Below are 13207 nucleotides of genomic sequence, written 5' to 3' on the forward strand. Positions count from 1 at the left end.
ATTCACCTGTTTCTTTGGCTACTGCATGATCTATGCCCAGCCCTTGGAGGGATATACAATTTGTGCTGCTGGCGACCTGCTTTCTCTGTTCTTTATACAATGGCATAGAATGTGCCACCACTTTATGATCGATGGGACACCCACTATTTTGAGCATAAAAGGGCCAAGATGCTAATATTGTATTAGGTGATGTTATGTCCAAGCCAGACGCCAAACACCTCATTCGGATTGAACGTAAAAGTTGTCCAAAAAGGATGGATGTCTACAACGTTTGTAAACACAGAGCACAAAACTATTGATAATGAAACTAAGAAGTTGGAAAAATTGAAATCTCATCCTACGATACGAATAAGAGTAAACCCTATCTAAAAGCGGGGAGACTGCCCCAACGAGGGACCTTGGTGCAACTTGGGTCATCCATTCATGGGAGGGAGGATTAAAGGGGAAGGGGGGGGGGGGGCGGGGTGATAATTGCTATATGAAATTCACAAATGCCACAGCAGTACTAGGAAGCAGATGTTACTAAACCAGTCAATAAGCAAAACCCCACAGACTTATCTGACGGTATGACAACTGTAGGAGGACACGGACCAGACCAGAATTTCCAACATGCAGATAAACAACAGGTGCCCTCTGAGAGTGGGGGGCTGGTATACATACACCCCATTTATGGTTGATTGGCCGGCCGGAGTAACACTCACTCATCAACCAATCAAGCCCCACACCAGCAAATAAAAGTGTTCACGTCGGCACCCAAGGCCGAATGACGAGACTCAAGCACCAGAACCATGATCACTTGAGCTGAGGCTGATGTTGTAACGTGTTGTAACGTCAAGTTCCAAATTTTGAGTGGCATGCCGCAACAGGTACCCTTTTTTTTCCTGCACAGTGGTAATCTTAGCAAGCTGTTATAGAAAGACCCCCATTCAAGTCAATAAGCACTGTAGTCCCTTTCTCAAAAACAGCTGATCAGATAAGAGGTTGGACCTTATCTTAAAAAGCATTATGCCATCCCTTTTATAAGATGGGAATAACTATTTGAGCCACTTGCATAGATATTTTGATTGATTAATTAACCGGATTTCAATTACCACTGTGTTTCCCTAATGTCATTTACATTTCTGCTAATGACAATAAGGAATCTAAAAAGTTAGGTAGAACTATTACCAACTCTTGTAACCAAAACTTACTTGTAGGGTGTTGACTGGAAAAGATGATATGGGAGGGAAGTCCATGATTTGAAGTTCGTGAACATGGCCATTCATGACAACAGCTGGTAGGAAGACACGACGAGATTTGGTGGGGATACAGGTCTCGCTGAACTCGTTGTACATGAACTGACGCACAATTGCGCTTTTCCCCACTCCTTGGGCCCCAAGTACCGCAATCTTGAAGGTCGTCACCATGCCTCCCTGGGCCGGTGGTGGGCAATTCCCTCACACGGTCCGTGGCGTTGGCAAGATAGTTGCACTGCGGCATATTCCAGAGGCTGCAGGCTCAGCCACATTCAGGAAGCATCTCCTTGGAGAAAAGGAGGCTGTATAATAAGCAAAAACATCATTATACTAAAGAGCAGATACTAAATGTATTAATCAAATTCCTAAAATACATTAGTGTGGAACTACTGCAGTATTATGTACAACCTTTCATAGTAAAAAGTACCTCATAAGTGAGGAAATCTCTAAATATGTTCCATTTAAAAAGAAGACAAGATTTACTGGCTTTATTAGCTTTGGTTCCTACATTACTCTAATGTGATGTATTAATCGTAAAGCGTTAAGAGTAATCTTTAGTGGGGAGTTGCTTCTAAACGGTATAAGAAAGAAGCCCAACAAAAACCAGTAACTGAATAATTCACAGATAGAATCCAAGAATAGAACACAACGTCTTCCTTCACTTGACTGAAATCAAACTTTAAACCATTGTGACTATAGCCACGTATTTAATAGAATACAATTTCTCCCCATTTTTCGAGATTCAAGCAGGATTGTTGTTTGTGAATGGAAATATTCTTGCTTACATTCATGACAACCTGGCTTGACCTACTTTCACACTGCTGCAGTATTTACAGTGTTTCAGAGTATGTAAGAACAATGCACCTGGAGCGAACGACAAGAGAGACATTAGCACTTCTGCTACGTTTAGTTCAAACAGGTCAAGGAAAGCCAAAAGCTAGAAACCTCCCTGTGGAACGCTAACCCATTCTCCATATGTTAACACACCACCAAACCGTGGTGGTGGCATCATCCATAGTGACATTAGTATTGCATACCACACTCAGCACATCACCTGCCTACAATGGCCATCAGTATTGAAGACACATCATGACTGAGCCAGAGGTCATAGATAGCTGAAGATTGTGATGCATGTCCCATGCTTTTGTTGTGGCCACAAACCCAAACTCTGAGTAGATAGAACACATGGCCCATAAATTCAGACTACCATTGGGCAGCCTAAAGGGGAATCTGCCAGCTACTTTTAGCCCCATAAGCTAAACTTATGGGCTGAAAGTAGCTGGGCCGCTGAGTCTGGGGCTGTAAGTTAACTTAAGGTGCCACTCAATGAATTCAGAAGCGGTTTTCAGTGTTGACATCAGGGGAAGAAAAGTATAAAACAAAAAAAACCAAAAACTTACAGCCCCGGACTCAGCGGTTCACTTACTTTCAGCCCATAAGCTTAGCTTACTGGGAAGAAAGTAGCTGACAGACTTCCTTAAAGGGACATGACAGATTCTCTTTAAAGTAAAAGTACGGTTTTCAGTTAGGTGCAATAAGTTCTAGGTTCTCAAACAGTTTCAAGTAGGAGAACACAATAAATAACTGTACTGCAAAAATATGACATTCAGGGCACATAAATGCTATGGGACCCACAAAACTGCTTCCTCTGCTTGCTGTAATACTGCCTTAGTGACTACCTGTAGTCACCATTGGGCTTAGTTTACTGCATAGGGAATTCATTCACCTCACATTGAGTCTGGTACCTACCAGCTGTATAAATCCATGTGCAGTTGGCTTCTCTCAATAGGTTACATGCAGGCAAAACTATATTCATTTATTAACTCTTTCAAATTCACTGTCTTAGGTCTTCAGACATCCTGATTGAAGGCTGTACAGCTCCGATGTCTAAAGACGTCTGGCAGTGTATTCTTACTGTATATTACTGGCCGCTCTGTTGTTGGGGGCCTCTCAAGCATGTCACATGCCACAGTACTGGCTGTAGCCAGCAGATGGCGCATTGTATAATAGCAGAAAGAGGAAACCCCCTAGGAAACCCTGAATCCAAAATTGGATTGCAAAGGGTTAAAAAGAGTTGTACAAAGTTTTAAACTGTACTTGGCTATCTTTGACAGTCCCACAGAGGTGAACAGAATGGCAGCGCATATGCTCGATCGCCGTTCCAGTTATACAGGAGGACACAGGAACCCTGTTGTGATCTGTGGGGGTCATAGTGGTCTAACCCCACTGAGCATATACCCTACCCATAGGATAGATAAGTGTAAGTTTAAAACTTGACACAACCCCTTCAAATCAGAATAATAGAGCTCCGCAACCTATATTTTATTTATATATTATTAATCAACACAGACGGTTTTTGACATAAAACCCATACAGTGAACGTTGCCTTTAATAGCGACAATGTACAATGGATGGAGCTCTCAGTAAGTACTGGGATCTATTCTGAGTTTTGTGGCCACTATGACTTCTGTGTATGTCCCCAATCGAAGATGAAATGTATTCAAGTGACACAAAATACAAATAAGGTAAAAGGGAAACTCACCATTGCAAATACTACTGTAATAATAATCCAAGATTGTCAGCCGATGAATGAATTTTAAAGAATGGAAAATTCCTATCCAACGCGTTAAAGGATCTTGCAGTCAAAAAAGAGCACAATTTCCTATAGTTTTGCAAACAATGCAATGTCTCATACGGGAGTCTTTCAGTATGTCTCTCAAATGATCAGAAAGCGTAAAGGAAAAGACTTTTCTACCACTACTCTATGCATAGTGGTGTAGGCTTCGTGATATTTCTCAGCATCTTGCCGAAGTACCTTTTCAGGGTATAATCAAAGCTCTGACATTGATTCTCATGTAGATTTGTTCCTTTTGTATCAGGCAAGCTGATCTTCACATCCAGATGTATCAGACGATTTAATACTTCATGCATATCCTTGGAATAGGAAAGGGTCCAGAAATGGTGGAGCACCAACTGTTCTGCGAAAGAGAAAAGAAATATTTCAAACCAGAGTCATTCATTTGGTTATTTTTCTTAATGGAAGTCATGGTATATGTGTAAGTATCCATCACTGATACTTAGGGTCCATTCACAACGGCGTATTTTCTGTCTTGTTCTCTGACGGAATACAGACACCACGAGAACCCATTAAAGTACATTTGTGCATTCAGATAGGGGGCTTCAATGACCTGTTGCATTTTAGCCATTTTCTGTAAATCACTTGTGATGAGTTAGGCTTTTTTCATTTCTATGCTGTGATCATCAGTATTTGTAGTCTCCATGGATGGAACCAGCGGTAAGTACGTACCTACCTATCTGCCTCCGGTCCTTAGAAATTGCTATCCTATTTTCTCTAGTTTTATTTGTAGGCTTAGGCCCAAGACAGATGTATGCTAAGTGGTAGGAACTAGGGATGAGCGAGTATACTCGCTAAGGCACTACTCGCTTGAGTAATGTGCCTTAGCCGAGTATCTCCCTGCTCGTCCCTGAAGATTCGGGAGCAGCTGCAGCTGACAGGTGAGTTGCAGCGGCGAGCAGGGGAGAGCGGGCGGGAGAGAGGGAGAGAGAGATCTCCCCTCTGTTCCTGCCCGCTCTCCCCTGCAGCTCCCCACCCCGCGCCAGCCCCCGAATCTTTCGAGATGAGCGGGGAGATACTCGGCTAAGGCACATTACTCGAGCGAGTAGTGCCTTAGCGAGTATACTCGGTCATCCCTAGTAGGGACCCATCTTTCGCAGGTTATAATTAAACCGCCTGTTATAAGTGTCAAGACCCATCGAAAGCATGATCACGTGGACAATTGTGGATGGGCCAATATACTTTGTCAAACTATATACCAAAAAGCTTGCATTTTCTAATGTGGTTGTATATGCATTAGAGTAATGTATTTTTCTGATTAAAAAATGTATTTGAGTGCTGCAGTCATGTGTTTCAGCTTGTAGTTACCTAGGTCATCCTGGACCTCCCGTAAGGGACGCTTCGGGGGACAGAGGAATCAGGTCTGCCAGCTAACATATAGAGTGTCAGCCATATGCAGCGCCCTTGTTCGGTTATAGCATCTGACTTTGCCGAGACTTATCTGCTATAAGCAGTACTAGAGGTGTAGATACATGTCGTATCCTAAAAATGAATTTTTTTTTAAAATTTGGCAGTTCTGGATATGGTGCCACTACTTGGTCCATAATCGCTGTATTTAGTCAAATGGAGCAAATGTTTGTGCTTCCATCTGAAATGATATTATGCATTTGTCCCCATTTGATGATCTTGCTACACATCATCCAGGCACAACACATAGGAACTTTATTCTGATTGACCTAGCTTTGTAGACATATTAGGATCTCCACAACAGGGTCTCTTTATGGCGTAGCTCTAATCAGGGCAGTTGCCCCATCGGTGTAGGGCGTAAGGTGTCAGAGTGCAATAGGGTTAGTTAACACCTGTATATTGACCTTTACTGCTGCATTTGTTGGAATACTATCATCATAGTCATCAAGACTTAAAACATGGATTCTCAGTGACATCTGTATTTTGGGTTCATCTTCAAGACCAGTGAGACAGTTTGATTTAAAAAAAAAAAAAAAAATCTTTACATATTTACCCAGAATGGTTTAATGCATTGATGCACACACTTATTGATAATATTTATGTGGCAAAATTTTTATATTCAATGGTTTTGATTCATACTTAAATAAAACGTTACGTTTTATTTATAGGCTTTACACCCAATTCTAGTTAGTGCATCATTGCTGGTAATTTATTGCACACGGTCATTGCAGGTACATCTTGAGACTACAACAAAAACGCATGCAACATGCAGAGTAAAAATTGGTCTGTTTTTCATGGACCGAAATTGCGTACATTGGCCTGCCTTGCCCAAGGCTCTGCTCCATTACAATTAATGTGTACTCATTACTCCCATTCAGTTATGCATTGGCTTAATATGGATTTTCCTAAGCAGCACTCCTCAGCTGCATAGCAGAATATGGTTAGGGGCAGAGTTTCTAAAAGGTATTTCTACTAAAAGGGTACATAATAGGCTAAATATATTGCAAAAATGCTCTGTATGTGAAAAAATAAAAATACATGACAGGTTAAACTTTAAGTGCAATTGTTTTAGATCTGATAGAAAAATGAGAACAACAATCTGAAATATTACATATAATACAATCACACAGTAAACAAGACCCACGTAATCTGTATTTATGGATTGGAGAGCAGAGCTTTAAGCCATTAGCCAGACTCATTTTTATAATTCATCATCTGTGTGTGTGGTGTAATATGGCTGAAGATTTTTAATCACTAGAAACACTGTGCTGAGTTGGATATTAATACGTTAGAAATTCCATGTACAGCTTTGTCATCCAGTAAACATCACATTCTGGGCTCTAACTTGCTGGCAAAGAATGGCGTTGGGTCACCGCTGCCCGATGCCAGGTCACTTAAAGCGAGACGTAACAGCTTTTCACAGTCACAGCTCAAACCCACGTAAACTTAGGAACAGGATGATTTCATTACAGACCAAAGAAGAGCCAAAATGGAACACAAACAGGAAGTACACAACAGTTGGTCTGTAATTCTTAATTGGATTTTGGTGAACTGACATTTTCTAGCTTTTACTACTAATAGGACGCCTGCTGGATGTTAACCTCATTCACTGATGTCATCTTACACTCCTGCGTTTGGAAATAACTTTTATTCTCACAGTAGCTCGGACAAGATCAATACGTGACAGAGTACAGACGACACTTTCTTAACGTTATATAAATGCTGATGCCACTCGCCACAATACATACCCATTTCCCATCAATATATAGTCCGCGTATCTAACACAATGCAGAATCCTAGACAAATAACAAGCATTGACAGATATATTCAGCTCTACTAGATCTGCGCCACATTTGTCTACTTTAGAGCTACATTCGCATATTAGATCTTCCACAATGACAAAATGCGCAACAAACCTGCACCAAATGGTGATTATATTTTTGTACACAGATTATGGTGTGAATTTGCCCCTAAAAAATGCAAGAGGCCAGTGATTTATTTATTTTTTAAACTTGCACAGGCGTTCATTACAGAAATATTGCAATTTTTTTTTCCCCACACAATTTTTATATGCATTTTTTTTCTAGCATTTTTCTTCCACAGAGATGTGTATGCAAAAACACCATAAAAAAAGCCAAACGTAAAGCCTGCTACGATTGCAAAAAGATGCTACTGGCCTGAAAACACACAAATGAAAACACACCACCAAACACCACTTTCCTTCACGGTCATCGGAGTTCACCAAATCTATATAGACGGGTAAGCCCACTAGAATTGCCACATCTACAGTATTTTGAGACTGTCCAAGTCTGCTGATGAACTCAGTTTGCCCGACATTAGATCTTACTACAACACTAACCACCTTTTATGCATTGTGGATTGGTGCAGGCAGAGAGACCTTAAGCAATGAACACAGGTTGAGGAGATATTTCCCTATATTCCATTACTCGCTGTACCCTGAGTACAGTCTAGCCTTCTAATCCATCTTCTGTCTCATCCTATCATCTCCTAAATGTTCAAGTTGCAAAGTGCACGTCCAATCATATTGAGGTCTCATCACATCTCTCTTCACTATACTCCATACGAGTATCCTATACTAGGCAATCCAGCTTTCTCCCTAGGACTAGACAAAGGTCCATGTAATCAATAGCTGTTAAGGTCCATTTACAAGGGACGAATGTTGGGCAAACGATGCCCGAAACTCGTCCCTGTGTTTCCGCACTCTTGCACAGGAGCTGTCTGGCTCACAAGGCGGCCAGCAGGGGGGCGGGGCAGCGCAGATTTCTCTCCTCTCGCTCCCCCGCCCCCCTCCATTGGGATAACACAGCGGACGTTCGCTACTGAACGGCCACTGTTTAAACTGAACGATGAGCTTCATCGTTGATCTTTTATGCTGCATAAACGATGGATGATCAGCTGATCGTCTATAATTCAGTTTAAACAGCGGACATTTAGTAGTGAATGGTCGCTGGGTATCTCAATGGAGAGGGCGGGGGAGTAAGGGGAGAGAAATCTCATGCACTGCCCCGCCCCACTGCTGGACGCTCCATGAGCAAGACAGCTCTGCTAGCAGTAGCATGGGAGCAAGGAAACACAGGGACGAGTGTTGGGCATTGTTTGCCTGACAGTCGTCCCATGTAAAAAAAAAACAAAAAAAAACTTAAATTGACCAAGGTAGAGCCTCTGATTCTAGATGGATCTTCCTGGAAACATGCTTCTGCCTTGATGGGATACACAAAGCCAAGTCTCCTTTCTTCATGGCAAGTGACGCAGTTCTCACACCTCCTTAAAAGAAGTTTTGTCATAAAAAAAAATAAAATAATAATAAAAATCTATACTCCCCTATTCCTTCGCAGGTAGGCTCCTTACCGCATTTTCTCCTTGCTAATCTTCTCCAGTCCCCCAGGTCAGTTTACCACAAGCCGTCTAGATCCTCTTCTCCTTGCTATGAAGTGTGCATTCCTTGCATTCTTCTTCCTGCAGGTCAGTGAAGGTCACATCCCTGTGACATAGCGTTCACTGGCTAGGAAGTAATGCTAATCTATTGCAGAGACAGCGGACATGCGCAATCTCTGCAATAGCTCGGCACTCCCTACAAGGCTGTGAGCTGTAAAGTAGCGTACATTGCCGGGCAGGAAGCAGAAGAATCAGCCAGCTGGAGGCGAGATGACACCCCGCTCCTCCCGAGACTGCAGGAGAAGATGACGCAAGTAGACTGCCTGGGGAGAAATAGATAAGTACAGAAAAAAAAAGCTAGTGGGTAGAAGCCCTTACACTTTACATACAACATTCTTGTCTCTCCCTCAAATACATTCATGCTTCAATATATTGTGGATTGGGTGCAGGACTTGTACAACTCCTTCATGTTCAAACAGTTAGGCTGGAAATGTGGGTCTGATACAGGTATGTCATTATACATTTCTTGGGAATGTCCCATGTTGGATACATTTTAGTCAGAGGTTAGACACACAACCTCCAAATTTTAGGATCATCCCTTACAAGTCTCACCTGCCTGATTCCTCTTTCACCTCTGTGATGTTCCCTTCTCATATTATGTAACAATCTGTTATCTCTCATTATTTAATGCAGCCCATGCATGCATCCTTATCCTATGGTGTCAGATGAAATTATCATCCATAAGACAGCAGCTCACCAAAATATAAGAAGTGATGCGGATGGACGATCTCAAGGCGACTGTACATAACACGTAGGATAAATTTGATAGAACTTTGTATTACTGGATTATTTTCCAGGACTCCGCAAAATATCAACAGACTAGGGAGAGATCACACACATTGACCCACACCCTTTGCTCACTCTTTTTCCCCTCAAGTCCTCCACCTCTCCCCCCCCCCCCCCCCCCTCTTTTTCTACTTCTAATCTCAGCCGAATGGTTTGACTAAATCTTCTGGTCAATCCACTGCGGGTGGGTTCACGTCTGCATTAGGTCATAACTCAGTGTCTCTTTTCGGTTTTTGGAGCAGAGAAAATAAATGGAAATAAACGTTTCTATATTTCTCTCCCTCATTTCAATAGATTTTTAAATAAACGGAAAGGATTCAGTTTGCTTCTGTTCCGTTATTTAGTCATTAAGAAAAAAAATGGAAACATAATGCTGTAGACTGTACTTTTTGTTTCATTAAAAAACAGAAACCTACCAGAACAGAAAAACTTACGGTAAAACTTTCCATTTTTGTAGTTTTGTACCATTTTTAATTTACTGTATATACTAGAGTATAAGCCTAGTTTTTCAGCACATTCTTTTGTGCTGAAAAAGCCTCCCTCGGCTTATACTTGAGTCAGGGAAGGCAGGCTGCTTGAATTCTCTCTGCTGTCATCCCCCGCCATTCTCTTCACTCAGCTATGTCATCCCCCGCCGTCAGCGCTGTGTAAGTAAGAGCTCTGACTGGATCGAGCGCTGGCCAATCACAGCTGGTGCTCAATCATTCACAGCCAATCCAGCTGCTTTAGAATTTTCCCTGCTCGTCTTTCAAATCCCATGCCATCAGTGCTGTGTAAGTAAGTGCTGTGATTGGCTGGCGCTCAATCCAATCACAGTGCTTACTTACACAGCACTGACAGAACCAAGCAGAGAGGACGGCAGGGGATGACAGCAGGGAGGATTCAAGCAGCTTGTCGCACAGACACAGACTGGGAGGTGAGTATGGAAGGTTTTTTTTTTACCTAGTATATACTTGAGTATAGCTCGGCTTATACTCGAGTCAATAAAGTTTTCCCAGTTTTTTGTGGGGAAACTTATTGTCTCGGCTTATACTCGGGTCGGCTAATACTCGAGTATATACGGTAAGTAAAGATGAAAGGAAACTATGGCATGAAAACAAAGAAATAGCTATTGCTGTATACTTCAGCAGCAACAGTGGGCAAACAGACAAGACTTTCTAACCTCCTCTCCCTTTAACTCTACTTTCTCCACCTACAACCCTATTGGACATGAATTCCCCCGATCCTTGTAAGTAGCAGCCAATCAAACTACTAACGACCACTTGGCCGTGAGTATGTATGTTTGTGTGTGGGTGCTGCTTATGCTCCGCCCCCTGGTGACATCATTGCAGGCCCTACAACATATATAAAACACAGAGCCTGACCGACAGAAAAACAACACAGTTAGGGCTCTTGAAAGGGGTGGATAAAAAAAAAATGAGAATACAACTAAGACATTATTATCTCAGACAAAACTCAGTGGTCCTGAGAGAAGACACTGACCTACTGGCATGACAGATCTGGTGGGCTGAAGGACCTGCGGTGAGGTCACTGCTGTGGGAGGAGCCATTGTGCAGTTTGGTAGAAAGTACTGCATACTGGATAAGCAGACAGCAGCCACCAGGAGCTGTGATGACATCACAGTCATGTGATCACGTGTGGGGGTGGAGTCTTGGATCACATGACCAAGGGCTGATTACTGTATCCAGGAGTCTGCTAAGCTGGTGATGTCTGTAAATCAGCATGTATGTATCACAGCTGTGTGTGTGATGTGTGTAAATCAGGATGCATGTAATAGAGCTGTGTGTGATGTATGGGGATCATAATGGATGTACCATGTGGCACAGCTGTGTGACGCATTGCGCCGCCAGAAACACTTGTACTATTTCCTAATAATTACTAGTAGTGTATTATTGGGAGGGTGATTAGCCTTTCTCCTCTTACTCTGATCTCCTTCTCGGCCTTGTAATTAGGTAAACAAATGTTGCCATGCTTCAAAACTGCAATGTTATGGCCCCATTCATTTTTGAAGTGAAATTGCATAAGCCCTATTGTGAAGGTAACAGTTCCTTTTTCTTAATTATATGGACAAGGCCCCGACCCCCCCCCCCTCACTTTAGTATTGTAAATTGTAATAGACTTTTTTGTGAAGTGATGAAAATAATAAAAATCTCAGCAAGACATCCCAAAACATTATCAGTGAATATGACTATGAGAGCAACAAAATGATAAGAGTGTAGAACACTTGACACAGAAAAGAACACAAGATTACGAGGTCAGAATAGACATATTACAACGTCTCACATCCGTTTGCTGCAGAGCTGAACTTATCACGCAGGGGAAAAAATCCCTATTACTAGTATACCGACGGGGTTTAAACAATTACTGCACCATTAGATACACAACGTATCAGCTCATCTACATCTAGCCCACCAGAAAAGTGAATGAACTGAGTTGCTCTTGGCAAGAAATATGCTGCTACGCTTGATAGAGATGCTAAAGGACAAAATAATTCATGGCTTAACTGCTATATGACGTTAGTAGAACCTCGCTGATGAATTAGAAAAGATTATTTCTCCTCATCGTATCATTTCCAGGCACTCTTCTTTATTACTCTTCTACCCTGAATTACAGCTGATTGAGATACTGAAGAACATTCGCTCCTTGAGACATACAGATCTGGTACATATCCTGGCTGGTCATTGCAAGAGAAAACTATTTTAAGCAATGCACTAGTTTTCTCTAGTTGAGTAGACGTTTCTATCATGGCAGCTTTAGAAGTCATGTGAAATAAATTTATATCTAAGGGCTCCCACACACTTGCGTTTGCGTTTTTTGTTAAGGCAATTGTCAATGGGACTTTCTAATGTTAAAAACGCAACACAACGCAATGCAACTTGCGTTTTTGGTGCATTGCGTTACGTTTTTAACATTAGAAAGTCCTATTGACAACACATTAACAAAAAACGCAAACACAAGTGTGTGGGAGCCCTAAATTGTAAAATCAGCTTTAAAGAAAATGTTTTTGTATCCATAGATACGTCTAATAATCATGAGATCTGACGTTATTACAATTTTTAAATGTTCCTTCATACCCAAAAAAGTGCTTTTCTTCCATTCTGTTGGGTCACATTTTTCTGTAGCAGCTGGGGGTCACAATCAGCCCGTGTGACCCACTTCCTGAAGCTTCTAAAAACTTTCATTTTCCAAGACGCACCGCATGAATGCAACTCTCCCAGGCAACTAACTCCAGGGCGGCGTGATTTACTGTGGCAGGATGCTAGATGGAGCATGTCTGTTTATACAGAAGATGGTCCCAACATGACCGCTGATGGAGAAAGTCTGGAGGCAGTGGTAGACATAAGCACTGCAAGAATCATTGAAAAATGCTATTGTTTTATTAAACTACCTGACTAGGATTTACAATCACCAGGGTGCTTTTTTAGCATTTTAGATTTATGTTTAAGAAAGCAATAAGGAAATATCACAGTAATAAGAATTACATACCGGTACTTAAATGCCACTCTGGCCAATGTGATTTGCAAAGTGATACTAATGAGCAATAGCAAGTGATACATTTAGTCCCTACATGTTCACATACATTTGAATCCATACTGTATTGAGTAATAACAGATTATATGGATTGGCGCTGTACTGAAATTCATAATCTGCACTGATTATAAGTGACGTTCGAAGATCATTGTAAATG

General features: G+C 41.7%; 1 protein-coding gene across 2 annotated transcripts in view; it reads right to left on the bottom strand.

Annotated features, from left to right (window-relative positions):
- The window catches only part of RASL10B (RAS like family 10 member B), a 98118-nt gene that overhangs the window by 18418 nt on the left and 66493 nt on the right, over nucleotides 1–13207 (bottom strand). For both annotated transcript variants that reach the window (XM_066592293.1, XM_066592301.1), the window contains exons 2-3: nucleotides 3778–4213; nucleotides 1191–1537 (exon numbers count right to left, since the gene is read on the bottom strand). In XM_066592293.1, coding sequence (XP_066448390.1) covers nucleotides 1191–1406 — 216 coding nt within the window. In that variant the 5' untranslated portion in view covers nucleotides 1407–1537; nucleotides 3778–4213. The remainder of the gene's footprint in view (nucleotides 1–1190; nucleotides 1538–3777; nucleotides 4214–13207) is intronic.

The sequence above is a fragment of the Eleutherodactylus coqui genome, chromosome 1, assembly GCF_035609145.1.
Source record: "Eleutherodactylus coqui strain aEleCoq1 chromosome 1, aEleCoq1.hap1, whole genome shotgun sequence".
NCBI classification, from domain to species: domain Eukaryota; kingdom Metazoa; phylum Chordata; class Amphibia; order Anura; family Eleutherodactylidae; genus Eleutherodactylus; species Eleutherodactylus coqui.